The following is a 27,651-nucleotide window of genomic DNA, read 5'->3' as shown; positions in this document are numbered from 1 at the left end:
GTGAAAATTCCGGATTAGGAAATCGATACTTGTTTCGTCGATTTTGGTGATGCACATACGTTTTTTTATAGAGAACCGTCGATCGCTGCATTCGGATTCGCACTCGGATGGTTACCTCTGGGCGGTGACGGAGAAAAATAACCGGGGTAACTTAGACATTGATCTATACTATCTTGATCGTGGTCTACCTTGCGTTCCCATTTCTCTGTTCAGACCGTGCCCCAGTCGGTTTCCTCTCGCTTGCCGAGGTCGCCCAGATCGACCAAACACCAGAACAGCACAGTCCTGCTTGATGGCCAGATGAAAAAATGCGGATTCTTATGCTCGCCTTCGTCCTTGCGCTTGGAGTGGCATTTGCCGCACCGACAAATGAAGTTCTAGCTCACGACGTTACGAAATATCCGGTAAGACTATACTGGACTCACATGGCAATCTAGAGCTGATTTCGTTGGACTATATAGCGACGGGATCTCAGTCCAAAAGAGGTTGCATTCTTACTACAAAGGAGAAGTAGAAGGCGTCCGCAGAATGTATAGTCACCATTCGTCAAGGAGAATATTCAGTTGGGCCAAGCTAATATGTCTTTTTTCTAGGGTCTCAAGAAAGGGCCATGCATTTATGATGACGCATATCAAAATATACGCTGGTAGTAATGAGTGATATGAAGAATAGTAGAATAGTCAAGCATGAAATAAATGATCCAAATGCGTTAAGAATATCAAAATACATACAGTCTTCGATCCCCTGACAGATCGAGCTCATGTATAGCCAAGACCAGAGTATTCCGCGCCTTTTATTTCACGTTTCAATGCCCGGCCTTCTTTGAAAGCCAAGAACAAATTTCGCGCAACGACAGTCAACATGAATCGTCCATAAATGCGGAACATAAACCAGCGCCAGATAAAAGAGTAGCATCGTAATAGCGAACGTGAAAGTCGGTCACGCCGGAGAAGGGCGCATTCCGGAAGTGTCAACATTCCAATGACCACAACACCGCAAACACACTTTTTGAATTCCTTAGCCCATTGCTGATCATTTGACCCTTTGGGAAGGATAGATTTCAGATCAGTAGATGCCCAGCACCTTATTCCAGCAAGGGATGCTTGTTTGTCCGTCGCCTCAAGGTGGTTGGCCCGATGTGAAGAGAGCCCCTCGATGAACCTGTATAGGGTAAAATATAGACAAGATTGCAATTTTTCTTAGAATTAGATCCACGGCAGCCCGACGCCAGCCTGAGTGTCCTCAATCTCAGCCGTGCCATCCTCCAACTTCCTCCGAACAGACATCGGGACCTCAACCTTCTCCCGCATATTCCAATATTGATTCCACTTTTCTTCGCAAATCGCCGCGGAACCGCACCCCGCAAAGTGAACAATGAGATCGCCCGGCTGCCAATGTTCTCCAAGGGCATTATAGTCCGGATAAGCATTCATCGAGCGCTGGGTCATGACCGCCGCATGATCCCGCACAATATCGTGATACTGCCACATATGCGTCCAAGCGTCGTTCTCCGGAAACACCCAGTTCTGAGAGATATAAAGTGGCTCAATCCACAGATTGAGTAGCCAGTTGCTCCACTCGCCCCGTCGCATCAGAAAGTTGCCAACGTTCATACCCCAGTTATCCAGCGAGATGACAAAATTGATATCGTCGCGCTTATAGGTAGCCGGGGTGCTATAGCCAGTTTTGCCACCCCCCGCGCCAGTCATCTCACGGTCGAGAAGGATATTGCGAGCCAATCCCTCCTTGGAAAGGACATGGTCGTAGACGTTCAGTGTCGTGTTCATGATGATGATATCTATATCCATCCACCACACCCATTCGGCATCCGGGAAGCGCTCGAAGGCTTCTTTGAGAACCGGGATCTTGTTCCAGTATATCGGCGCGCCATTGGGCATGTTGTAGCTTGTCATGTTTGCCCACATAAATTCGAGACCGTGCTTCTCAGCGTATGTCTTTCTGTTCTCGTAGACCATTTCTTTGACCTGTGGCATACCCAGCACGGCACCGGAACTTCCTGTGACCATGACGACCTTTTTGTTTGATAGTGAACCGGGGAGAATCTTGCTCATAACTTTCCCTGCTGCAGAACTTGCTCCTCTGTGGAAGCTGCTTTCCATTGCTTCATATGCGGATTTGCTGGAGGATACACCATCCTGGACGTTCTTTACTCCAGCATCCCAGGATGGCAATTGGGGTCGGTACGGAGAAGTGGGCTTCCATATGAACTGGAAGATTTTGCATTAGCAAACTTTGGCAGCAACGGTAGCGGGATTTTCTACTTACGAAACCTCCGAGCAGAATGGCCGCTATGAAGATGCAAAATATCCTGAAACGCGTGAGAGATGGTCTGCTAACGTCAGTAAACACAGCTAGGATTGTCCAAAGAGCAGAACATACCTGATCATGATTATTCTGATAGACAGAATGAAGAAAAAGCCGCTTTTTGTATCCCAAGGCCGAGATCATAACCCCGTCGCAGTTTGAAGTGTACTGCGGATAACTTCTGACGTATTTGTGATCTTGCGGCTCCTGCTGGGATATAATGGCAAGGCACCCGGAATATTAAATTAAATTCTGTTTGCAATAATGCTACAACGTGTTGTACGAGTACCTCAGCAGTAGCACTTACGGCGGTTCATGCTTCGCTCGCTTTCCGCATCCGGGATCTTGGCAAACCACGAGGAGCGAGATCTGACTTCCAAAGATCGCAACATGGAATCAACTTTGGGAAAATAATTCAATTTAATTGATGATATAACAATTAATGGGCAGAAATTATTGAGGCAGATACAATAGCTCATAGAGAAGACATGGTTGATTTGCCCGGCCGAGTCAAACTCGAAGCCTCGTCCATGATCGCCAAGCGGGCCGCTTCCGGATGATCTCAAAACACGACCTCCCACATTGGAATCCTGTAGATGAACATCACCCAGATGCTAAGCCGGATCCGCGCGCATTTTTATTGTTCCCGGGATAATCCCAATGCAGACTTATAATTTGCGCCCTTCCTGATTAATCTCGCGTGCCTGTCTGCCACCTTCGTTGACCCTCACCATCAATGTCTGCTCGATACTTCGAGCGGTCGCAATGATGACCCGCAAACTCCGGGTTTTGATCGTGTCGAGTCTCGTTATTGCCACACTTTGGTATTTGTCTGGAGGGACCGGATTACGAGAGTATCACCCACCTAAAGCTCTACCGGGGACATATCATCGCAATGCAACCGAGCACATCCACTTCTGGCGTCAATTCCAAACACTATTGATGGAACACGAACCAAAATGCGCCCCGCCGCGACGACTCGGAAATGCGCCATCATCCGGCTTCAAGGCTTCGGACCCAGATCCCCGACCGAAACTCCTGAAGATGACTACCAGTGACGTTTTGCGCATGAAGAAGGCGCACATCGAGTTTGTCGACGCCATTACCACCGATCCGCCACAGCTGGCCTACACTCCTGGTACAAGGGGCATTGTTACTACCGCGGGAGGAGCATATCTCCCGGTTTTGGTGATCTCGTTACGAATGTTGCGCCGCACAGGCTCACACTTGCCAATGGAGGTCTTTTTGGCCACACGCGACGAGTACGAGGAGTATATTTGCGACACTGTTTTGCCTTCGCTGGGTGCAAAGTGCACCGTGCTGTCGGATGTTCTCGATGCAATTCCCAAAAGCAACAAAATCCAGAAATACCAGCTGAAACCATTCGCCATGATATTCTCTTCCTTTGAAGAGATCCTGTTTCTGGACGCAGATGCTTTCCCAATCGTCAAGCCGGAGTTGCTTTTCGAGAAAGCTCCCTTCAAAAATACCAAATTCGTCACCTGGCCCGACTTCTGGGCTTCCACCGCCTCTCCGTTCTACTACGAGATCTCCTCGCAGCAGGTTCCTCCCATGGAATCTCGACAATCGACCGAGTCCGGCGAAGTAGTCATCTCGAAGAAAACGCACCTACGGACTCTTCTGCTCGCAACTTACTACAACTTCTGGGGACCCACCCACTACTATCGTCTCTTCACCCAGGGCGCTGCAGGCGAAGGCGACAAGGAAACATTCATCGCAGCAGCAACGGCGCTGGGTGAGCCATTTTACCAAGTCAGTGAGCGTATTTGTGCCATGGGCCACAGGACGGCATCTGGGCTTGCCGGATCTGCAATGGCTCAGTTTGATCCAATCGAGGATTACAAACTCACCCAGCAAGGGGAGTGGCGCGTGAATGGGTCAGAGGCGACCCAGCCCCGTCCGTTTTTCATCCACGCCAATTTCCCTAAATTCAACCCTGCAACGGTGTTCCAGCAGCAGAGTGTCAATCCGGCTTTCCTCGACGATGGCAATTATACCCGTGCTTGGACTATCCCGGAAGAAATGATTGAAGCATTCCCTGTCGATGTCGAGAAACAGTTCTGGGCGGATATTCTGTGGACGGGGTGTGAGTTGGAGACGACATTTGAGAGCTGGGAGAATAAGACGGGTATTTGCAATGGGGTGAGGAAATACTGGAAGGCTATGTTTGGTCCGGAGGATCCCGCTACTGTATAGCAAGCTGCATACACGATCGGCTTGCATTTGATTTTTAATAATAAAATCCATACTCTCTGACTAGAACTTCATTCACAAAGTACATTTTGATGCAAGGAGGCCAGACAGTTCGGCTCGTTCCATCCGTCGTGATTCCGTAAACGGATGCTCGAATGATAAATCCTCTAGCAAGGTGCTATCGGCGGATAAAGTGTTTGTGAGGAGTTCGGTTCTCAACATACTTGGGCTGATTATCCAACTTGTTCAATACTCCTAGAGGATGTGGGGCAGAAATCAATCTATGTACTTTACCCCAACGCTCTATCAGTAACTGCGGGGAGCCCGCAGCTTTCCCCTCATACCATCGACCGTGCCCTACCATCTATTGCGGGGTGCAGCCATCCTCTGCAAACTATTCGCCGCAGCCTTTGTCATGTAAGCAAAAGATCCCGGGGAATGAGCGTCCGATTTGGCTGGCAGCGTCGTCAAATCCACGTCAGAATTGGAATCATATGATGTACTCCCGGCGAATTTCTCCAATTCTCTCAAAACCCCACTGACCTCCACCCAAAGCTTCGGTCGTCAAATTTCTTCAAGTCTCAAATCAAAATGGCATCGGCTACTATGCAGGCATTGAACTACCTTGGGCCGTACAAGGTCCGGGTTGAATACGTCGAAAAGCCTAAGCTGGAGCATCCTGACGATATCATCGTGAAAGTCACTACTGTGAGTTTGCACATTTGATCTGGCTTGACAGAAAGACTGACTAGGGATGAGGCGGCGATTTGTGGCTCGGACTTGCAGTAAGCTTCCGATGTGATTTTACGGACTGGCGAACTGCAGCTCACTGCGTCACAGCATGTACGAAGGCCGAACTGCGGCTGAGCCGGGAATCACCTTCGGGCATGAGAATATGGGCATCGTGGACGAAATGGGAGACGGTGTGACGTTGTTGAAGAAAGGTGATCGTGTCGTAATGCCGTTTAACGTTGCCGACGGTCGGTGCCGCAACTGCGAGGAAGGCCGGACGGCGTTTTGCACTGGTGTCAACCCTGGCTTTGCGGGCGGAGCTTATGGTGGGTTATGAGGTTCTGAGTACCACGTCTCCACTGACACTTCGCAGGTTACGTTGCCATGGGTCCCTACCGTGGAGGCCAGGCACAGTACGTCCGTGTACCGTATGCGGACTTCAATGCTTTGAAGCTGCCTCCGGGAGCCGAGCACGAAGCCGACTTTGTTCTTCTGGCAGGTAAGTAATAACCCCTGCTCACGAATTGGGTTGTTTGTATTGACTGACCGACTTACTAGATATTTTCCCCACTGGTACGATCACCTACCACTCTCACACAATGAACCCAACTCACTCATGAATCCCTTCTAGGCTGGCACGGCGTCGAAATCTCCGGCTTCAAATCAGGCGAAAGCATCGCAGTCTTCGGCGCAGGCCCTGTCGGCCTGATGGCCGCCTACTCAGCCATTCTTCGCGGCGCATCCTTCGTTTACGTCGTTGACCGAGTCCCCGAGCGCCTTGCAGTCGCAAAAAAGATTGGCTGCATCCCGATTGATTTCACGAAGAGCGATGCCGTCGACCAAATTATCGCCCACAATGGCGATATGGTTGACCGGTCCGTCGATGCCGTTGGCTACCAAGCCGTTGACCCGAACGGGTCTTCCGAGAAGCCGAATATTGTACTCGAGAACATGATCCGTGTTACGCGCGCGTGCGGAGGAATGGGTATTCCGGGTCTTTATGTTCCTAGGTAATGTTACCGATCCCTATATCGCGCCCTGAAGCTGACGTCTCTTCTCGTAGTGATCCCGGTGCTCCAGATGCTGCTACCGCGAATGGCATGATCAGTCTTAGTTTTGGGAAGCTCTTTGAGAAGGTCAGTCGTTCGTGCCATTCCTGGGGTCTTTTAAAAATGATTCTAACGAACTTTAGGGATTGTCTCTTGGCACTGGTCAGTGCAATGTGAAAGCTTACAACCGGTACCTGCGTGATATGATCATTGCTGGCAAGGCGAAGCCTAGCTTTGTGATTTCCCACGAGATCGATCTCACTGGTGCCGAGGCTGCTTATCACAAGTTTGATAAGAGAGAGGATGGGTATACCAAGGTCATCATCCACCCGAACGGGGGTTTCAAAACGGGAGTTTTTGATGCGCAGCTCTGATTGTGGGTGAAATTGATACATTCGGTGTTGTTTCATGTGTGAGGAACTTTTTGGGTGTCAAGGTCGAGAGTGGGTTGCAAATATAGTTGATCAATTGAAGTCGGCGTAAGACCTTCAACTATGCGCGGGATTATTCTCAAGTCAACAACGGTTTCAGAAGTAAAACCCGACTTATAGTTCGTCTCTCTCCAGGCAATACCACACTTTCTACCCAGTGGTGCACACCAACACAGCTTTTATCCTCATTCAAGCTCTTACATCCCAACGATCTCTTTTTCCTACCCCAACGCTGTCTGTGTCTGCCACCCTCGATCTCCTCGCCTTGTCAAATCTCATCATAGAGGCCCCGAATCCACTGAGAACCCTCCATCCACTAAACACAGACATCAACCCCATCCATCGCGGTCAAGTGGAGTGCACTATTCAGGACCTCACAGCCAAGTTCGTCCTGAACCAGAACCTTGAGGATCTCATTCCCGCCCAATACCTTAGACTGGCTCGCCAGTCTGGTAAGATAACTTCCCTTGCTCCTTCTCTCGAATGTGCGAGAGGAACGCGCATCTGTCTGTACGTGGAATCATACTAACTCCTTTTTTCCACAGCTACCGCCACACGCAAGGCCTGGATCTTCAGATGCGGCGCCGATGATGCCCGTGCCATTGATATGGAAGAGTGGTCTAGGGTGGATATCCGCTACAGAGGCGTTTTCAAAACTCTCGCCAAGTGTCCGCAATTTACAAAAGGATTGTGGGAGGGCGGATGCGAGGATTTCCAGGCTGAGCTCAACAGTGGAAGATCCAAAACTCAGGCCCAGGTCATCTATGCGCTGTTGAGCGAGATTGGTGAGATGCTTGACCTGAAGCGGGAGACCTATGATGGCGATGCTGTTTTCTCCTTGACGTGAGTGACATCTCAGCCCAATATTGTCCACGCAATACCGCGATCATGAGCGTACCCTGGTCAAAATTGGACTTGACTGACACCTTGCCCAGACCTCGGCTACTAAGCCACCAGATGGAGTACTGGACCGGATATCGTCAGAAATACAAGGACGCCCCCGAGACTGCAGGATTTCTCTCTCTCGAGTTCAGCCCCCATTCATGGACTAGTCACACCATTCTTCCAACGTCTACAGTACGCATAATCAACATGACCTATTGATGTCTATGGACATGTAACAAGACTAACCGCATATTAGACCACCAAAGAACAGTCTCTTCGCTCCGCCCTCGGCGACAAGTTCAAGATCATCCTCGGTCAACTCCTCCTGCACCTAAGATACCTTCCACTTCCCGGCGACAAGCTCCCAGACCAGGAAATCTTCCTGATAGGTCTCCATGGGTCAAAGCTCCACCTCATGCGCGCATTCTTCCCGGGCCAGAAAATATCCAGCCTGTGGTGTCGCCGCGAGATACCCAGCCCGGCACCTACATTTTCATCCGACAGAGTCCAGATCTTGCGAACTTTGTCACCAGAAACCCCGCAAAGTGCTCACATCGAGGATACCAACACCGAAGAACATCTCCTTGGAATCCAAAATCCTAGCACCGAAGGCATCTCCGCCCAGACACCCGACAGCAGCCGCTTTTACACAGCCAAAAATATGGAACGCGTCCGTCAGCAACTCGCAGATACAAAGATGGAGCAGCTGGACTACGAACCGGACCTACGTACCTTCCGAGTCCTAGCTACGTGCGAGTTTGATCTCTGGCTTAGAGAGGACTTTGCCGCTGCTGTCCACATGCTCGTTGCGTTGCATTTGTATCTCCTCGGTGGAACCGCACAGTGCGGGACACTGCAGCAGGTTTTTGAGAAGCACCCGTACGCTGGAGATGCTTCTAGCCCTGATAGTGGGTTTGGTGTTGAGCTGCAGCGCGATTCAAGGCTGTATCAGGATTTACACAGAGAGGAGAAGAATTTCGAAGAGAAGGAGGAAGAACTCCGTCGTGAGGAGCTCATTCAGCGGCAGGAGGATGCCGAAGCGCACCGACGGCGAGAGGTTATGCGGAATACCGAGGGTGATCGAATCGGTAGTCTTCACGATGCTAGAAGGCAGTGGTGGGACTTTGTTTGGCAGGATGAGGATGATCCTTTCTCCGCCAAGCCGTAGAGTACCGAGGGCGAAGATGAGGAGTCGGGTATGATTGTTGGCAACGTCGATTCGGGAAGTTGCAGGTGCGAGCTTGAAGTTCAAAGAATGATACTGGGACATCTACAGGCGTACGATAGAGTAAACGCTGCAGGTACATTGCAAAAACCTCCCAATCTAACTCGTTTTCAAATGATACGTGTGGAGTAATGGCCCCGTCTGGGGATATCCATAGCTAACCTTGGAAAGTGAGCGGATTTTCTACAACTTCATCTGGCGTCTTTAAATGTCTATTTCGAAAAAAGTACTTCAAAAGGTTTAGAACCTCCAATGGGTCAGAAGCAACATGTTTGTAGGGCAACCTTTTCCTGTGTTAGTAACATGTTACACTGACGTTCCCACCCGAGAGTCTGTTACTAGATATCACCGGCATGGACCCGCTATCAAAAAAGCCAGCCCCTCTAGTCTACCAATATACCGAGCTCACATACTCAGACTTCAAATGTATATGAATCTAGTCTTCATTCTTGTTTCTAAGCCTTTCTAAGACTAACGAAATAATATCATATGCAACCAAAACAGAAGGTCATAACCGTAAAAAGGGGTATATATAGAATGGAGATGGAATCGTTCAGCCAGCCTCCCAATTCCTCCCAGAAAAGATGTGCATCACAGTCTTGCGACCGACTCGCGGTCATGATCATCAAAGGTGTTTCAAACAGAAGAGAAAGAAAAGAAGCGAGATCTACTCACGCCGCCGCTCAGATTCAAAGGCAGTAAATCCGTCAATGCCACGCCCGTCCACACCCCCAGTGCGGAAGAACTCTATTACCACGCCTATGGCGTAGCATGAAGCTAAGGTGGCTGTGCTGGCAAAGATTATGCGGCGGAGAATGCCGGGTTTGGGTTTGGATTTCGGACTGGAGGCGCCGGATTCGATGGAGGGCTACGGACCATTTAGAAGGGCTCGCTGGGACTGGACAGCTCCACTGTCTAGACACTCACCTTGAAGGTGGAGTGGGAGTGGGCGGGTTCGGAGTCGTGACGGATGAACTTGGCGATCTCGTTGTTGGCCATCATGGTTGCGGCGTCGGGTTCGGTGAAGGTGGAGGGGGACGTGGCCTTGGGGGCATTGGAGGAGCGGTGGAAGACGAGGATGTCGCCGCCACCGGTGGCGATTTCGTAGCCGTCTTGCTGCATTTTTTGGAAGTAGGGGACGAACTTGGCGGGATTGTGTAGGCGAGCAAGGATCTCGTCGGGCGCGGTGGTGGAGGCGGTGCCGAAGAATGAGTCGGCTTCGGAAGTGCTGACCTTTGATATCGATGAGTCGTAGGCTAAGATGCGGTAATCGGTGGAGGACCAGGTCGAGGGCGTTGTGCTCTGGTTCTGCTTGACGAAGTCGCCGACGCGGTCTTCAGTGCCCTCAAACCTGAGGTTGTTGGACTTGAGCGAGTGGGCCTTGGTGTCAACTTCTGATACGGCGGCGGAACGTGCACCAGCGCTAGCTGCGTCGGATATGAACAGGGCTTCGAGCTCATTACCGGGGGCACAGTCTATGTTAACGTTGGCCTTTTTGGCAGTAGCGTGTTCTGCAGCAGGAGCCATTTGGAACGGGGCATGCTCGGCAGAAGCGGGATCAGCGATGAATTTGGCTTCTAGTTCGCTTCCAGGCGGGCAGTCGACAGTGGTTCCGAGTTTCATCGACTCAGACACAATCTTGGCCTCGAGCTCGCTGCCGGGAGAGCAGTCAACGCTCGGGGCGGCATCCTCAGTGACGCTAGTAGTCTGGGGGCCAAGACCGGCGACGGAGGCAGCGAACTTCGCATCGAGCTCATTTCCAGGCGGGCAGTCGACAGAGAAGCTGGTTTCGCTGCTGGTGGCCTGAGCATCGAATGCTTCCAAAGGCTGAGCTTGGTCCTCACGGGCAGCGGGATTGGCGGCGAACATTGCCTCCAGCTCGTTTCCGGGAGTACACTCGACATTAGCACCAGAGCTCAGACCGGCATCTGGGTCAAGCTTCTTAGCAGATCGCTGGACCTGCATAGTCTCAGCACCGGGCTGTTCGGTGCGGCGGGACTCCGAGACGAAAAGCGCCTCCAGCTCGTTGCCGGGAGAGCAGGCAACGTGGATGTTGGGCTTCACGGTAGACTCCTGGCCATGAGGCACTTTGGACATTACCTGAGCGTTCTTGAAGTTGGAGGGGTCGGCAGTGAAAAGAGCCTCAAGTTCGCTTCCACCAGAGCAGTCAATAGACTCGGAACTAGCTTCCTTGACGGTTTTCTCAACCAAGGGCTCAGAGGCAAACTTGGCCTCCAATTCGCTTCCAGGGGGACACTCAACTCCGGCGTGGGCAATAGTGTCCATGGGCTTGGGTGGTACGGGGGCCATACGTCCGCTGATAGGATCATACTGGCGTCCCTCAGCGCTTAGCTGAGGAGACTTGGCAAAGTTAAAATCTTGGAGATGGGCTTTGGGAGGATTCTCCGAGCCAGCAGGCTCAGTGTTCAGAAAGGAGCGCAGGAAACTTGGCCATGCGTTGTCCTGATTGTCCATACGATAGGAATCTAGTCGGCGACCGAAGATAGCACCATAAGGGTCTTGGGAGACCTTCTTAAGGTAGGCGATGCGGTGGTGCAGCTGCTCGCGTTCCGTATCCCAGAAACCGTTGCCTCGGCCAGCCGAGAAGCCAGAGAGCTTGGAACGAGACGGCAGCCCCCATGGGAAACTCGAGGTTGAGTCGCGGTGGCAGGTGGAAGGCCAAGATTGGCTCTCGGCCTTGCGGGCGGGATTGGCTGAGGGATGGCGGTGGTACTTGTCGATTCGGCGGGAGATGCGCTCCATCTTGTCACGTCTGCTGTGACAGTTGCGAGCAGCACCCATTACGCTCCGGCTGGCGGAGGTGTGGGCGGCCACGAGTTGTGACAGGGCCGGGCGGGCGCCCGTTGAAGACAAGGCTATAGAGGAACTCATGATATGGATTACCCCAGAGTGGGCGGTGGCGTTCGTAGTATATTTAAACAAGTATACGAGTGGACAGGAGAGTAGTTCGTGCTCGGCTCCAGGACACTGTCGATCATACCCACTCGCAATTCAGTGTATAAGAGCGGGTCTTGCGTCACTGGGCCCCAGGAGGTCGTCTGGAGGTCGTCTGGAGGCCGTTTACAAGGGACGTGATGTATGGAGAAGAGGAATGAATATGTGTAAAATGTGTGCATGAAAGAAGATGATGTTAGAAAGGGGAGAACCGGGGGAAAGCCGGACTAGAAGAAGGGCGACGAGATGTAGTCAGGAGCAAAGGGCTCCGACCAAGTGGAGACGAGTTCGATCATCGCGGGGTTCGCCAATCACGGCGGAGGGTCACGGGACCCCGCAGCCTGAGAGCGGCCCATGACGTCAGACTCGAGATTCAGTCGAATCTGCGAATCGTCGCTCTTCTTCCTGTTGATTCCTGGCTCGACTCCTGCGTGCTCCGATACGCCCATTGGCAGGCTCCTTCTTCTCCGTCATCGATCATGCATGCGGATCTATTCCCCTTTGGTTTCGACATAGACGGTCATACCTTCCTCGACTCTATGTATACTACTTTCTCTAAACTGTAGATTACTATTATAATCGGTTGGTCCAGAACCGTAGGCCCTCGATCCCTTCTTCCCGACACAGGGCCCCCCGGTCCTCGGCCATCTCGAGCTCTTCGGCTGCCACACCGACACTCCATTTGAAGCGCTGCGCCGCTTCCTGTGCCGTCACGGCCCGACCGACCTCCCTCCAGTCCCACGGAACCGGCTCCTCCGGTGGGAAGACTCGTAGTTCATCCATCCATTCAAGTAGCTGACGCACTGTCTTATCGTCGCTCCAGTCGTAGCGCTGAACCACCAGTAGACCGCTCTTGAACCGTCGTAGTCGAACCGGTAATTTGAGCTTCTCCCAGAGTTCCGCTGCTCGTTCGAAGTCGGATGGGCTGACGAGTTCGACTCCATTGCGTGACCGGTTGAACACCGCCCACAAGTCAATCAGACTCATGATACCACCTTCTCGTTGCAAGATTCCCTTGCGATCGTCCGTCAGGTACTCGGCCAGATTGCGTGACAGCTCCGACAGATAGAGGTTCTCCGATCCCGAACTGAGCATGTCCTTCGTAGTCACCATTCCCAATGCGGCTGCCGATTCCGATAACACCGCGTTGGTCTCTGCAGAACCTTCGTTGCTAGCCATCCCAGACTCTCTGGCAAGGGTTTCTGCTAGTGCCACGATTTGTTTCGCAGACGCCATCAGTGCCTCGAGATCCTCAAAGGCATTGCCTATCACCAGTTGATTGTTCATGCGGGCTTCAAGTCCGCGTTGCTCGAGGCCCGCGATACCCACAGCAGCACGTGGGGCCGGCTGAGGGCTTTCCAAGGCCGTAGTAGCAGTTGTACTTGATGATGTCTGCGACGGCGGAGGTACCGGAGGTGCATTATGTAGGAGCCACTTTCGCTGAATGAGGGCCCCTTTAAGTCTCTCGTGGAATGTTTTTTCCCCACCCGCACGGAATGATAGCTTGATGCTCTCTGTCACTTCCGTGTTGGTGACACGTGTTTGATCGAAGAATGGAGCTGGAGAGTCCGCACGACTCGCATCGAATCCACTATTCGAAGTCGGGGCTGATATCAACGGTGCCCCACACATCTCGCATTCGATGAGAGAGGGGTGGTTCACAAAGGTGCACCGATGGCACGACACCGATCCATTCCCTAAAGGGTCGGTCCAGCTAGCGTTCTTCGTGACGGTGCTATTTTCAACCGGCACCGGTTTCATGGTAGGTAAGGGTAAATCTCGACTGGTGGCCGAGCCGGTGGCCGCGCTAATCGCCGCTTTGAGGACTGTCGTGAACGGTGGTTTGATGCCGCAGGCCAGACATGGTGGTATGGGAGTCGTCGCGGAAGCTGTCGTAGTGTCAAAGTTCGAGGGGACAGGGTTGGAGAATGAGCATATAGGACATATCCATGTCGCGTTGACTGGTTTCGGGGAAGGTGATTGATATGGTGCGGCGGATTGAGGGCGCGGGGAGAGCGGCTTGACTGGCTGGAGGGTGGACTGCGATACGGCAGGACTGGCATTTGCGCTTCGCAACTTGTCGCTCTTGTTCTTCTGGGGTTTGGGGTATATTGTAATCTTCGGTGACGATTTCAGAAAGCCAGCCTATATCAGATCTATCAGTGAGTCAATACAGAACGTCACGATGTAGATCGTACCTGATAATCTGCCCGGTCGATCTCCTTCAGGTCGATCCCCACGGAATAGTTACGAGGGTCTTCAGCAGCCACATAGCATACTCGGTGCGATGTCAAGTAGGCATGGCCATTCTGGAAGTTGGGAATCTTGTATTTCCTGGTCCCGTATCAGTATGGCGTCAACGGTAAACCAACAGCTCCGGAACCACACACCCTTCATACAAGCCCACCGCATCCTGGACAAAGAGGAGAGTCTCGTCAGGCAACAGTAAAGGCCGCAATGCAGTCGTCAGGTCGAGAGACTTGAAAAACATCTAGCAGGTGGCACTGGGAAACATATGCGATAACGCGACTATCATAAAACCGGGGGCGGGACCGGATTAAAGAAATCCCGGAGTAAGCGAGTCGTCGAACTTGAAACTTCATCTTTGGCCTTGTGCGCTGTCAACTGTTAACCACCTTCCTCATCCTCAATCTACGGTCTTATCTCTTTTCACCCTACTTCCTCCGTAGCCTTCTCGTCCTTTTTCCCTTTCTTCTCAAGTTTCTCGTTATCCGATCTCATCTCCATCACTGCTCGCCACTTTACACCCTTTTTTTTAGAGACCTCGGGATGAGCTTCAGCGTTCCCCCGTGGCGTGCAACGGCCTCGGCCTCGAACCCCACGCCTGCTGCCTATCCACCTTCTGGTATGGGTCCCTATCCGCCATTCCCCTGTGACGGGTTACTGACCCGCCCCTTTATAGCGACACCTGCCTATATTCCAGTCCAAGCACGTCGTAGTCTTGCCCATAATAAACCAACCCTACCAGCCACCAACGGAGCCGACATGACACCAGCGGATGCAGCCCCGCCGCGTGTCCAGTTTCCACCTGCAGTGCGTTCCTATGTGCAGCGCTGCTTCGCACCCGAAAACCAGATGGCCAGCGTGAGCACGGCGGAAATGCAGGAGAAGCTGAGGTTCGTCATTACCGATGCGGCGGAGAACCACAAACTCGACATTATCGACTGGGAGAGACTGGCTCTTCCACAGGTCATGGTCCAGAACGAACGCAACAAAATCCTAGCCAACCCCAACGTGTCTAACTGGGGAATATCCACCCCTTCCTCGCCGGCGGATCCCTCCCGCAAGAGAAAATCGACGGACATCCACCAGGAAGGCACAGGCTCGCCACCCTGGAGAAAAGCTAACAATAACACTCGCAACCGGTTTGAAGACCGGATCACTCACCCTTCCACAGAGAAGAGACCCCGCATGACAACGGATGACTCTAGTAAGTCCAAAGCTAATTTGGAGATGAGGAAGAAGCGCTTCGAAGGAGCCGGAGCCAGCTATGGGAACTCTGCTTCTGCTTCACCCGTCCCCTCGCCGGCCCGCAGTCCTCCAGCGGACCAAGGACCCGTGATCGGCCGATGCCAGACCCTGGAAAAGAACTACTTCCGCTTGACCTCTGCTCCCAACCCGGATACCGTCCGGCCACTTTCCGTGCTCCAAAAGACCCTGGACCTCCTTAAGAAGAAATGGAAGAAAGAGGGCAACTATGGATACATCTGCGACCAGTTCAAGTCACTCCGCCAGGACCTAACGGTCCAGCACATCCGGAACGAGTTCACCGTGATTGTCTACGAGATCCACGCGCGCATCGCTCTGGAGAAGGGGGACCTTGGTGAGTATAACCAGTGCCAGACTCAGCTGCGAGTCTTGTACAAACAGCAGCTGGGCGGGCACCCGACTGAGTTCAAGGCGTATCGTATTCTCTATTTCATTTACACGCGCAACTGGACGGCTATGAACGATGCGCTAGCCGACGTTACCGCAGACGACAGGCAAGACCTTGCGGTTAAGCATGCTCTAGATGTGAGGTCTGCGCTGGCGCTCGGCAATTATCACCGCTTTTTCCAGCTCTATCTGGACACGCCTAACATGGGAGCATATCTCATGGACATGTTTGTTGATCGTGAGCGGTTGACTGCTCTGGCTGCTATCTGTAGAGCGTGAGTTATTCCCCTTTCATCCGGTCTCGAATATATGTTAATATCGTATGACAGGTACAAACCCGACGTGAACATCCGCTTCATCACGGAAGAACTTGGCTTTGAGTCCGATGAACAGACTGCCCGGTTCGTCATTGAAAACTCCTCCGCCGAGCTGCTGGAGGAGAAGACCGGGTCTGTGAGGCTGTTGACCGGCAAGGCCGGCCCGTTATTTGAACAAGCCAAGGCCGCAGCCCACGCAGTGGTCGATATTAAGGGACAGATCTAGATCCCGCGTCCCGTTTTTCTATTCCTGCAACCTTGGTTTCCGGCCTTTTTTCAAGCAACGGGCGTTTTGGTTAAGCTGGCCCGGTCCCCGTCCTACGGAGTTGTCCCTTTTTCTTTTTTTCTTTTATTTCTACCCATGAGGTTCGAGCAAGAGTCGCATACTAATACCCGCTGGCGTCTTGTTTTGGGATGGGGATTGTGGACTTGAATATTGGATGAGTTGGACTAGTAGATATCGTGTCCCGAGTACATTTGAGCAAAATCAGCATTAGCATTTAAGCTTCATTCTACAGATTTGGTTGTACAGCGTGGATCGAAATCAGTTCCACCACTTTACAGTAGTTTTCGAATCAGTTATACCTCCACTCTTACTACTTAATCCGCGGAAGGTAAATCCGAATGGCATTAACCCAATCTTGGTCACCACTTATGGAACCGCTTAGAATCGCTGTAGATCTAGAGATCTGGCAAAGATCGCCCGCGCGCTTTCCCCGTTCCCGCCAGTCACAATATAAAAGGCTGTGCCTATAGGGTCTGTGATGAGATTTCTTAAACACTCTAACAAATGATCCAAGCAGGAGACACTCCTATCCATTTAGGGCACTGGCGTGCAAAGCGCAGCTCAGTGGCCGCCTTGACCATAGCCGCCTTGACCATAGCCACCACCACCACTATAGCCACCACCACCACTATAGCCACCACCACCACCACTAGGGCGGGGATTAGCTAAATTCACTTTAATAGAGCGACCGTCAAGTCTATAGTATAATACTTCTATTAGCTCGCTCTTGGATTTCTTATTATAGAAATATGCCTTCAAGACTTACTCCTGCTCATTGAGCCCTTCTACCGCCCCCTCAGCTTCCTGGTCGGATGCAAAGGTAACGAAGCCAAAGCCTCTGCTCCGACCTGTCTCCCTATCGCGCATAACAATCTAATTCATCTCAGAATCAGTGGTCCTTATTAAAAAGTATCGGTAGGTGCAGTTTACCGAGTCCGTAACTTGACCAAATTCAGCAAATGCGTCTCGTAAAGTATCGTCGGTTGTACTAAAACTCAGGTTCCTTTTGGGGATTTATATTAAGAGATCATTCATTTCATTTCAGTTGTCAGGAGAACCTACCCGACATAAACTTTAGACATGGTGGCTATGGTAAGTAGAAATACTCTCTTTTTGAACGATTGATGCACACAGGTTCTGCCGATACACAGATAGGCAGGAGAACAGATGGACTGGATACAGACCTAAGAGAAGTGGGCGTGCTTAGTTTCTTTAAGTAGCGTACACACTAAGTTCATCACGTAAGATTTCCGTCTTTTTCGTGAAAAAGCATAAAACCATCATCTCACCTACGTCATCAGACATAATCATGCATAGACTGGGATTAATCGGCCCTGTTCATACCTAGTAAAGGAAAGTGGGAGGGTGGTATTGCATTAGGCGACATAATGCCACACCGCAACTTGCTACGACAATGGTCGCTTAGACCTCTACCGAAGGCGATACGTACCAGTGTTTTCGCCAGCTGATGCAGTGGTACAGCCGAAGCACCCACGATCCTGCACAAGCTAGGATTCAGGGACTACCTATGTTTCGTCACTGAATACCAATTCTTGAGACCGAGGAAGGAATCAGTGTCTTGGGGGCGATATATTTTTCGCATTTTAGTTTATGGTCACGGCGCGTTTCAGCACTTGTGATTTTTGTGATTTTTGTGATCTACCAGAAATACATTAAGAAAAGATGGTGGGGACTTTTGCTGACCGAATTCAGTTTAGCGCCATCTGGGGCGTCAGTGTCCGAGGGGTAGTCTGCTTTCGATTTCTACTGTCCTTACTTAGCACCCTCTTCTTTTCATCGTTTCAGGGCGCGTCTTCCGGTTCATATTCAATAAGCTAACAAGGCCGTCTTACGCTAAGCCAAATATAGATGAGCATGATTCAAAGTAGGGGTTGGAAAAGAATCAAAGGGCATGAAGTGGTGAAACTGATTTCGAGCCATCTTGTAAAGCCAAGATAATCTCGCCACCTCGTCGAGCGTGAGTGGTAATCTCTATCGCCACTCCAAGTCCCGTGAGAAAAACGTGGTGCCTGTGGTGCCTGAATATCCAGGCTACCAAACCCCATCCTTTTTCGGTTTTTGTGAATCTCGTACCTTTGAAAAAAGGGCGTCGACAAATCAAAGATCCGCGGTGCCACTCGGTCGGCTGTCTTTTCATCTATCCTTCCATGAACCTTCCATGGAAGCAACGCGATGCCCCGCCGCGTGGGTCCCAGGCGGCGTCAGCCATGGGTGGCATTGGAGAGCTAACGCAATGAGTGGATGGCACACTGCCAAAGAATGTCAAGCGAGATATGCTGCCCGGTTAGGTTGTACCAGTGCTCTACCGAGTGTACGTACCTACCCACGTGGGTTTCAGGCCGTGATTCTCTTCATTTGTTGAACCCCAGGTCACTTGAGAGATCAAAGTACAAAAGTTGGGCACACTGACATCATACGTGATCGGCGGTGTTCAGCGGCTGAGTTTCTTCAGCGCTGGGACCAACGGCTGAAAGGGCGAAGCCGATCTAGAAGATTGAAACAATGTACTGATGGGACCGGGTGGACTGGAGTATGTTCCAGACCGGATGTACATGTCCATTGCAGCATAGTTTATCGGGACGTTGCAGGGGCCGCGCACTCCGAGCCCCGGAATTCCTCTATCTTTAAATTAGTAGTCCGTGCCTGTCAAAGACCCGACTCCGGACCACTTTGTTCTCGACTGTTGATCACCGGGACTCATTTCCCAGTAATATTTGCCCGGCGCGAAAGAACGAGCGCCGATCCGAGCGTTTTTTGGGATGGAACCTCATCTGATCCACGGTTGACGCTCTGGTCGGACCACGGATGAGTTGAGGGGAGGAAGGGGAAAGTGTTCTTTTTTTTTTTTCAGTGGTTATCTCAGGGCTTCTTTGTGTTCCTTGAGGGTGATTCGTGTAAGACTCGGAAGGTAAGGTGGCTTCTAACGGAAAAGGAACAAGGCTGTCTGCCCAACCGTGGAGGTATCACGTGTCAACTCGGATCTTCAATGAAGTCGACGATTGGGGGCTGTATGCGCCCGTCCGTAGTCAGGGAGCTGATGCCTCGCCACTGGTACCTACGGTTCTATTTCCATAGAAAGAACTTCCATAGATAGGAACTCAGGACTCCTTCTAGAAGGTAGACCCAAAAAACGGACCATCATCGTCAACCCGCCCGTTCCTGTGGTTGGAACCGCAATACCGTACACTCCTTCCACCACCTGTGATATGGTGGCATCAACGTCCTGGCCAGAAAAATAAAGAAGCTGCTCTGCCTCCCCTATTTTCGCTTCCCTGCTTTTCTGCTTTCTGACTTGTCATCTCTTCCCCCTCCTTTCCTCCCTCTTTCCCCTTTCCACATGTCGGCCGCAATGAAGGTGAGTTGCCCCTCGGATACGTTACGCCCTTTACGACCTCGTATTGTGTGTCATTAAATTAACACACCCGGTTTCAGGCCATCAGACGATCCTTGAAGGGGGAGAAAGAACCCAAGCATCATCATCATCACCACATCTCCATTACCCCCAAGTCCGCGATCGCTATTCTCCCTCCCAAGAAGGTGAGTTCTTGTCTTCCCTCCCCCCCCAGCCACCCGTGGTGTAAACCAGTGATACCCCTCGTGTCCCGCAGGCAAAATGTGGCTGACCGCACACCAAAGGTGATCAAAGCTCTCTACGACTACCAACCCGAACCAGGCCCCAACCAGGAATTGGCTTTCAGCAAGGGCGACTTTTTCCACGTTATCAGCAGGGAGGACGACTCGGACTGGTACGAGGCCTGTAATCCGCTTATCCCTGAAGCCCGAGGGCTCGTTCCTGTCTCCTTCTTCGAAATCATCGGCAAAACCGAAAGGGATAGTGGGGGTTCCGGCGATCTGAATAAAAAGGGCCACCCCGACCTGGGCTTCTCCGATCGCATTCCCGCCTCCGATTCTCCCATCAACACCACCAGTCAAGGCGTCTTCAGGATGTCTGCGCTCGGCAAGGGCCAGGGCGCCATGGTTTACGGCATTGTTCAGTACGATTTCCAGGCCGAACGCCCCGACGAGCTAGACGCCAAGGCTGGGGAGGCGATTATCGTCATCGCCCAGTCCAACCCCGAATGGTTCGTCGCCAAACCCATCGGCCGTCTCGGTGGTCCCGGTCTGATTCCCGTCTCCTTCATTGAACTGCGCGATATGCAGTCTGGTCAGGCGGTTACCGACCCGCTGGAGGCCGTGCGACGCGCCGGTGTCCCCAAGGTCGAGGAGTGGAAGAAGATGACTGCCGAGTATAAGAACAGCAGCATCACCCTCGGCAAGATCGAGAGCGGCGCTGCTGGCGGTGGCATGGGCGCCGTCACCAACGGCATGGAGAAGATGTCCATGAGCCCCCACCAGAGCGCACACATGAGCCAGAATGGCAACTCTTACGTATGTACCGCCGCGTTAGTGTGCGACTATGGATGCTAACGATATATCAGCCGTATCACCAGCGCAACGCCAGCAAAGGAACTCTAGCATCGCAGGCAGCCACCTCGCAATCTTCTCAAAACTACCAACCCGTTCTCGCGCCGGTCGCCGCCTCGATCCCACGCTACTGCTTCGATAATGACAAATACTGGTACATTATCGAAGCGAAGATGGAAGACGGTCGCTGCTGGGAACTGTCACGATACTACCACGATTTCTACGACTTCCAGATTGCCCTCCTGACTCAGTTCGAAGATGAAGCCGGCAATCGAGGCCGACCGCGCACCCTCCCCTTCATGCCAGGCCCCGTCACGCACGTTACCGATGCGATTTCCAACGGCCGTCGCCAAAACCTCGACGAGTACATCAAGAAGCTCTTGAGCATGCCTCCGCACATCGCCCGCTGCCAACTGGTCCGGCAGTTGTTTGCGCCCCGGCAGGGCGACTTTGAAATCGACCCGAACGCCTTTGGCGAGGAAGCGCGTTACTCGGGGGAGTCGCATCACTCAGACCCTTCGCGCAGTGTCTCCCGCCAGTCTTCCCAGGTACCGATGAATGCGCCCCAAGACCGCACCTCGCAGCAGCAGCAACAACAACAACAACAGCAACAGCAGCGCTCGCAACAAGGCTCCGGCTCTTTCGCCAATTGTGCCCCGCCGCCTATGAATCGTCAGGCCAGCTCCCTCACGCAGGTGTCCACGGCATCGAACTCGAGCGCGATGAAGGTCAAGGTGTTCTTCCAGGACGATCTGATCGCGATCCGCATTCCGTCCGGCGTCAGCATGCAGCATCTCAAGGATAAGCTGTCTGATCGGCTGAAGATCCAGGAAGATATCATCGTGCAGTACCGCGATGAGACTTCTGGCACCTACGTCGATCTGGTGTCTGATCAAGACCTGGAGAATGCCATGCAGCGCAACACAAAGTTGACGCTGTTTGTGAGCATCGCCTAAACCCTCCGAGGTAGAACTGCGCTCCTATTCTTCCACGGCGCAGTGGTGCATTTATCTTTATGTGTTTCTGTTTGCAACGAGTAACGGTGCATTGGCGTTCTGGCATCCACTTTTCGAGAATTCCCCGTGGCTACATCAGCCCTTTGAGCGATTGCACTTGGTTTTGCCTGTTTGAGGGGAAGAGGCTCGCGGTGTTACGAATATGATGCGTGATGTATGGCATGGTTTTTCTTCCTTTTTTTGTCTTTTTCATGGTTATCATGGTCACCATTTTCCTTGGATCGGGTTCTCTCTGGTTTTCATTACGTTGACTTCCCTTTTAAGGGCCATTTCCTTTCTCATCTATACCTCGTTCCTTGAGGGAAAATACCCTGCCACGCTAGTGTCATGTACATATGCTCTCATTCTGCATACATAGGAAAGCTTTTTACCTATCAGTTCATAACCTATATCTCTGAAATAACTAGACGTGAAGATATTCGGTTCTACATCTGATCCCGAGGTCACATGACTCGGCCCATCGGCCCGTTCATTTTTCGCCTCAGGAACAGGAGCCACCGAGCTTCTTGATGTTTGTTCGTTTTGTAAATTCCCTTTTGTCGCAAGCTTCGGCTACGCATCGTTGAACGTTTTGTATCTACCGTCGCGACATCACCGTGCCTTGCGTCTCCTTCAGCCCCTCGGAAGACACTAATTTCTGCGGCAATACCTCGGCTACGCCCTACCGACATCCCCGATACTGGCTCCCACCACGACACGCTGCACGAAGTATATACGCATCATAGTACAAATGAGTCGGCCATCAGTAAAGATCTGCGCGGATTGTCTCCCCAGCGCGTTGCGTCCGTCAAGAGGAGTTCGGAATGCTGCAAACCTGCGGGGTGTTCCTCGTGAACGCACCTATGCCACCCAACGAACAGGGCTGTTCCCAGCTGTCGTATATCGTTCGAGATCAGCTCTGCCTGCTGCGCGCACCACGGGTACCCAGCTGCCATTGCGCGTGAGGGGGCGAAGTCTGGCCACGGCAACCCAGACCCCCCCTCCTGCCGAGGGCAAGAAAGCCAACGCTCCGCCGCAGGAGGGTCCGTTGAAGGAATATGATACACGAGTGCAGGAGGGCCGGCTACGCGATGACCATTACCAGAGAGGTAGACGCACATTATACGAAATGTAGCAGGCCGAATCTAACAGATGCAGGAATTATCCAAAACCTCCAAGACCTCTTCGAAGCCCTCAAATCCTACAACGCTCCGGAAGTGATCCACCCCAGTGTCGAGTCTCTGGACATGCAATCCAAGCAGTCATTCTTTGGCTCGCTGTTCAGTCGCCGGGGGAACACCAAGGCTGCGAAATCAGCTGTTCCTGAGAACCTGCCCAAGGGCTTGTACATGTATGGCGATGTGGGCTGTGGCAAGACCATGTTGATGGACTTGTTCTTTGATACCCTGCCCCCGAATATCAAGTGTAAGACCCGCGTCCACTTCCACAACTTCATGCAGGATGTACATAAGCGCATGCACGTGGTGAAAACGAAGTATGGCAACGATTTCGACGCTTTGCCCATGGTCGCCGCTGATATCGCGGAGACCGCGAGCGTGCTCTGCTTCGACGAGTTCCAGTGCACGGATGTTGCCGACGCCATGATCCTGCGGAGGTGAGTTTACCACCTACAACCTGGGATAGATCAGTTTACTAATCGTTGAAGACTCCTCGAATCCCTCATGTCGCACGGCGTCGTCCTCGTCACAACCTCCAACCGCCACCCTGACGACCTGTACAAAAACGGCATTCAACGCGAGTCCTTCATCCCCTGCATCAACCTCCTCAAATCCGACCTAAACGTTATCAACCTCAACTCTCCAACGGACTACCGAAAGATCCCCCGTCCCCCAGCCGCCGTCTACCACCACCCTCTGGGTGAAGACGCCGAGCACCACGCGCAGAAATGGTTCGATTTCCTAGGTGACCCTGTCAATGACCCTCCCCACCCAGCCACGCAGGTGGTATGGGGCCGCAAGATCAAGGTGCCTCGGGCCAGCGGCAAGGCTGCACAGTTCACTTTCAATCAGCTCATCGGCACGGCCACAGGCGCAGCTGATTATCTGGAGCTGGTGCGGCACTACGATGCTTTCATTGTCACAGACGTGCCGGGCATGAACCTGAACCAGCGTGACTTGGCCCGTCGATTCATCACGTTTATCGACGCGGTTTACGAAAGCAGGGTACATCCCCATTTCCCTTCCATATTTTGGCTTTCATTAATTAACACATACCTTACAGGCCAAACTCGTCCTCACAACCGAAGTTCCCCTGACGAACCTCTTCCTCTCCGAGGCAGACGTCAGGGATGGACTGAAGGACGACCACTCCGATCTCTCCGATGCAATGCGCCACCTGATGGATGATCTCGGCATGTCAGTGCAAGCGCTGAAGAATACTTCTATTTTCAGCGGTGATGAGGAGCGCTTTGCATTTGCGCGCGCGCTCTCGCGTCTTGCCGAGATGGGAAGTCGTGAGTGGGTTGAAAGGGGCCTCGGTGTGGGGAAGAGTCCGCAGGAGAGTAAAGAGGAACGCGATGCTTGGTTGAAGACTAGGAGTCATTGGAGTGAGGATAATATGTGATCCTTGCCATGGTGAAGATTTGGGTGTACCCTCAGCGTGAAAGTCTTGTGTGCATTTTTCTGGACATGGATACCTGCAGATACTGTACATTGTTAGAAGAGCCATTGGCGTATAGATCAATCATTTACAGTCTCCACTACCGAGGTACCTGTACAGTACTACAGTAGAACTGTTCTAGGCCTCCCCGTCTTAGTCAAGGCCGGTAAACCCCCTTCTCCACATTTACCATATCAAGTGACGTCACGTCCATTCCCAACCAGAACCAAGTTCCCTTTTTCTAATCCCGACGCCCTCAATTCTTAATAAGAAGTCCCGATCCAGATCCTAACCGTCATCACCTCTGCAATTGGTAAAACCCCACCCACCATCACCCTGGTTGTCCATGCCCATGATCGATGGCTACCAAACCAAGGAAGAGCCACGGTCCCACTGCTAGTTTAATCACACCACACTGCACAACCAGGCTTAACACATTAGGAAGTAGTTCGTAGCCAGCTAGACAGCTCATACGATCCGAATTAAACCTTGCCAAATCCCGAAAACCAGGGAGCCCATCCGCGAATCGGAATTGGTATATTCGTGATGATTTCCTGGATCACGCCTGCCCCACGACAGGTTTGGTATCCCTGCTCGGGCATTGGTGAACGATGACTCGGTTTTCGGTCATCCTTTGTTCATGATCGTAAGGGGGTTCTCCTCTCGCCCGACAGGGTAAACTTTCTCGAGCCCCACCGTAGCTCCAAGCTGTGCCCTGTTGGATGCGATCGAGAAGAGTCGACCTGAATAAGCAGCTCTGATTTCACATTTGAATTCCTGGAGTCGTGATTGGCACCGTCCCAGGCCCGGGGTAAATTACATCATTGACGTCGTAGAGCTTGCTTTCCCGCATATTTTGGTGAAGAGGGTACCGTTGCGTATATATAGGTGGCACTCCCCCGAATCTTGGCTTTGTTGTTTTCAATTGAATTTCTATTCTTCCATACCCTCCACGTATAAAAATAGTCACCATGGCACCCACCAACGCCTCAGTCGAGGACGGCAAGTTCCGCGACATGGAGAAAGACACCATCGAACTCAACGGCAAGCAACATATGACTACCGACTATGGAATCAAGATCTCAGACCCGGACCACTGGCTCCGCGTGGGCAATAACTCAAACACCGGCCCATCGCTGCTGGAAGACCAGATTGCTCGCGAGAAGGTACGTTCCATACATCCGCTGCCCCAGAACACCGCTAATCTCCACAGATCATGCGCTTCGACCACGAGCGCATCCCTGAGCGTGTCGTGCACGCCCGCGGGACGGGCGCCTTTGGCACATTTAAGCTCTTCGAGAGCGCAAGCGACGTCACCACCGCCGGCGTGCTGACCGACACCAGCCGCACAACTCCTCTCTTCCTGCGTTTCTCGACTGTGCAGGGTAGCAAGGGCAGTGCCGATACCGTGCGTGATGTGCGCGGGTTCGCGGTGAAAATGTACACCGAAGAAGGAAACTGGGATATTGTCGGGAACAACATTCCTGTATTCTTCATCCAGGATGCGATTAAGTTCCCGGATATCATTCATTCCGTTAAGCCGGAGCCGCATAATGAGGTGCCGCAGGGTCAGAGTGCGCACAATAACTTCTGGGATTTCGTGTATATGCATTCCGAGACTACGCACATGAACTACTGGGTATGATTGTTTCTTTCTCTGGGGTTTGGGAGACGTTTGGCTAACTTGAGCAGCAAATGTCCGATCGGGCTATTCCGCGCTCGTACCGAATGATGCAAGGATTTGGTGTTAATACTTACTCTCTTATTAACAGCGAGGGGAAGCGCCATTTCGTCAAGTTCCATTTCAAGCCTGAACTCGGTGTGCACTCCCTTGTTTGGGATGAGGCTCTGAAGATTTGTGGCCAGGATCCCGATTTCCACCGCAAGGATCTTATCAGCGCTATCGAGGCTGGACAGTTCCCTCGCTGGAAGTTTGGCTTGCAAGTCCTGCCCGAGGAGAAGAAGGATGACTTCGATTTTGATCCGCTGGACGCTACGAAGGTCTGGCCGGAAGAGCTGATTCCCATTCGCTACATTGGCGAGATGGAACTCAACCGCAACGTCGACGAGTTCTTCCCGCAAACCGAGCAAGCTGCCTTCTGTACCAGCCACATCGTGCCCGGTATCGACTTCTCCGATGACCCGCTGCTGCAGGGCCGTAACTTCTCGTACTTCGATACGCAGATCTCGCGACTGGGCCCGAACTGGGAGGAACTGCCCGTCAACCGCCCCGTCTGCCCATACATGAACCTGGTCAACCGTGACGGCGCCATGAAACACCGCATCACCAAGGGAACAGTCAACTACTGGCCGAACCGTTTCGAGGCGAACCCGCCCGCCAAGCCTGAGCAAGGTGGCTTCACAAGCTACCCCGAGAGGACGCAGGGCATCAAGGCCCGCCTCCTCTCCGACAAGTTCGCGGAGCACTACAACCAAGCCCAGGTCTTCTACAACTCCCTCTCGCAGATCGAAAAGATGCACATGGCAAAGGCTTTCTCCTTCGAACTTGACCACTGCGACGATCCCGTCGTCTACAAACGCATGGCCGAGCGTATCGCGACTGTCAGTCTCGAGCTAGCCCAGACCGTCGCGACAAACGTCGGCGCCGACACGCCCACCAAAGCCCTGAAAGCGAACAAGGGCGAGACGGCCAAGGGTCTCAGTCAACTGGAATACATGCCCGAAAAGCCAACCATTGCAACCCGCCGCATCGCCATCCTTATCGCTGACGGCTTCGACTACGCTTCGTACAACACCATGAAAGAAGCCCTCACCGCACAAAACGCCTTCGTTTTCACTATTGGCGCCCAGCGCCAAGGTGTCAAGTCCGAGACAGGCGAGAAGGTCGTCCCGGACCATTTCTTCTCCGGCATGCGATCAACGCTCTTCGACGCCGTCTTTGTTCCAGGCGGCAAACACATCGAGTCACTGGCGAAGAACGGCGTTGCCAAGTTCTGGATTACCGAGTCCTTCGCTCATCTCAAGCCTATTGCCGGTATCAACGAGGCCGTTCCATTCATCGGCCGCCAGATTGGTTTGGATGAGGTCCACGTCGCTGCGAGCGGTACGACTGTGACCGAGTCCTACGGCGTTGTCACTGGACACGGCAACGGTTCAGCACTGAAGGTGTCGAATGTCGGACCGGACTCAAAGGGTCTGGCAGAGCAGTTTGTCTGGCATGTTTCGCGACACCGCAACTGGCAGCGCGAGTTGGACGGATTGTCGGATCTGGTTGCGGCGTAAACGCACTGGTTCTGAAAAGCTTGTTAATGCTA

The 27,651-nt window shown here is 52.4% G+C and overlaps 10 protein-coding genes across 10 annotated transcripts; 6 read left to right on the top strand and 4 right to left on the bottom strand.

The window, feature by feature from the left end:
* Positions 1 to 1,205: 1,205 nt before the first annotated feature.
* N7498_006406 (uncharacterized protein) lies at positions 1,206 to 2,027 on the bottom strand (the record flags this gene model as incomplete). The annotated part of the gene is made up of 1 exon (XM_058453468.1): positions 1,206 to 2,027. The coding sequence occupies one exon, from the start codon at positions 2,025 to 2,027 to the stop codon at positions 1,206 to 1,208; it is 822 nt and encodes a 273-aa protein (XP_058307659.1).
* A 1,063-nt stretch (positions 2,028 to 3,090) lies between these two features.
* Positions 3,091 to 4,542, top strand: N7498_006405 (alpha-mannosyltransferase; the record flags this gene model as incomplete). The annotated part of the gene is made up of 1 exon (XM_058453467.1): positions 3,091 to 4,542. The coding sequence occupies one exon, from the start codon at positions 3,091 to 3,093 to the stop codon at positions 4,540 to 4,542; it is 1,452 nt and encodes a 483-aa protein (XP_058307658.1).
* A 588-nt stretch (positions 4,543 to 5,130) lies between these two features.
* Positions 5,131 to 8,804, top strand: N7498_006404 (uncharacterized protein; the record flags this gene model as incomplete). The annotated part of the gene is made up of 12 exons (XM_058453466.1): positions 5,131 to 5,247; positions 5,299 to 5,324; positions 5,380 to 5,597; positions 5,645 to 5,770; positions 5,830 to 5,844; positions 5,903 to 6,281; positions 6,335 to 6,407; positions 6,464 to 6,627; positions 6,872 to 7,203; positions 7,297 to 7,594; positions 7,687 to 7,828; positions 7,893 to 8,804. 12 exons carry the CDS (start codon positions 5,131 to 5,133, stop codon positions 8,802 to 8,804), a joined length of 2,802 nt encoding a protein of 933 aa, XP_058307657.1.
* Positions 8,805 to 9,528: 724 nt separating this feature from the next.
* On the bottom strand, positions 9,529 to 11,624 carry N7498_006403 (uncharacterized protein; the record flags this gene model as incomplete). The annotated part of the gene is made up of 2 exons (XM_058453465.1): positions 9,529 to 9,729; positions 9,789 to 11,624. 2 exons carry the CDS (start codon positions 11,622 to 11,624, stop codon positions 9,529 to 9,531), a joined length of 2,037 nt encoding a protein of 678 aa, XP_058307656.1.
* A 765-nt stretch (positions 11,625 to 12,389) lies between these two features.
* On the bottom strand, positions 12,390 to 14,312 carry N7498_006402 (ESCRT-II subunit protein VPS36; the record flags this gene model as incomplete). The annotated part of the gene is made up of 3 exons (XM_058453464.1): positions 14,207 to 14,312; positions 14,015 to 14,150; positions 12,390 to 13,961 (listed from the first exon to the last, which is right to left on the bottom strand). The coding sequence occupies exons 1-3, from the start codon at positions 14,305 to 14,307 to the stop codon at positions 12,390 to 12,392; spliced, it is 1,809 nt and encodes a 602-aa protein (XP_058307655.1). The 5' UTR covers positions 14,308 to 14,312.
* A 143-nt stretch (positions 14,313 to 14,455) lies between these two features.
* Positions 14,456 to 16,256, top strand: N7498_006401 (uncharacterized protein; the record flags this gene model as incomplete). Its single annotated transcript, XM_058453463.1, has 3 exons — positions 14,456 to 14,682; positions 14,740 to 15,988; positions 16,043 to 16,256. The coding sequence occupies exons 1-3, from the start codon at positions 14,607 to 14,609 to the stop codon at positions 16,254 to 16,256; spliced, it is 1,539 nt and encodes a 512-aa protein (XP_058307654.1). The 5' UTR covers positions 14,456 to 14,606.
* A 621-nt stretch (positions 16,257 to 16,877) lies between these two features.
* N7498_006400 (RNA recognition motif domain-containing protein) lies at positions 16,878 to 17,398 on the bottom strand (the record flags this gene model as incomplete). The annotated part of the gene is made up of 4 exons (XM_058453462.1): positions 16,878 to 16,965; positions 17,083 to 17,189; positions 17,247 to 17,319; positions 17,379 to 17,398. The coding sequence occupies 4 exons, from the start codon at positions 17,396 to 17,398 to the stop codon at positions 16,878 to 16,880; spliced, it is 288 nt and encodes a 95-aa protein (XP_058307653.1).
* Positions 17,399 to 19,674: 2,276 nt separating this feature from the next.
* Positions 19,675 to 21,718, top strand: N7498_006399 (phosphatidylinositol-3-phosphate-binding protein BEM1; the record flags this gene model as incomplete). Its single annotated transcript, XM_058453461.1, has 4 exons — positions 19,675 to 19,692; positions 19,770 to 19,874; positions 19,974 to 20,726; positions 20,777 to 21,718. 4 exons carry the CDS (start codon positions 19,675 to 19,677, stop codon positions 21,716 to 21,718), a joined length of 1,818 nt encoding a protein of 605 aa, XP_058307652.1.
* A 790-nt stretch (positions 21,719 to 22,508) lies between these two features.
* N7498_006398 (AFG1/ZapE family ATPase) lies at positions 22,509 to 24,340 on the top strand (the record flags this gene model as incomplete). The annotated part of the gene is made up of 4 exons (XM_058453460.1): positions 22,509 to 22,866; positions 22,916 to 23,372; positions 23,424 to 23,940; positions 23,999 to 24,340. The coding sequence occupies 4 exons, from the start codon at positions 22,509 to 22,511 to the stop codon at positions 24,338 to 24,340; spliced, it is 1,674 nt and encodes a 557-aa protein (XP_058307651.1).
* A 1,007-nt stretch (positions 24,341 to 25,347) lies between these two features.
* Positions 25,348 to 27,619, top strand: N7498_006397 (uncharacterized protein; the record flags this gene model as incomplete). The annotated part of the gene is made up of 3 exons (XM_058453459.1): positions 25,348 to 25,542; positions 25,590 to 26,015; positions 26,069 to 27,619. 3 exons carry the CDS (start codon positions 25,348 to 25,350, stop codon positions 27,617 to 27,619), a joined length of 2,172 nt encoding a protein of 723 aa, XP_058307650.1.
* Positions 27,620 to 27,651: the final 32 nt, after the last annotated feature.

Source organism: Penicillium cinerascens, assembly GCF_028974065.1.
Source record: "Penicillium cinerascens strain IBT 15544 chromosome Unknown contig_6_segment0_segment0, whole genome shotgun sequence".
In the NCBI taxonomy this organism is placed as follows: domain Eukaryota; kingdom Fungi; phylum Ascomycota; class Eurotiomycetes; order Eurotiales; family Aspergillaceae; genus Penicillium; species Penicillium cinerascens.
Note: the sequence above shows the minus strand (reverse complement) of the source record. Positions and strands in the feature narration are given on the sequence as shown.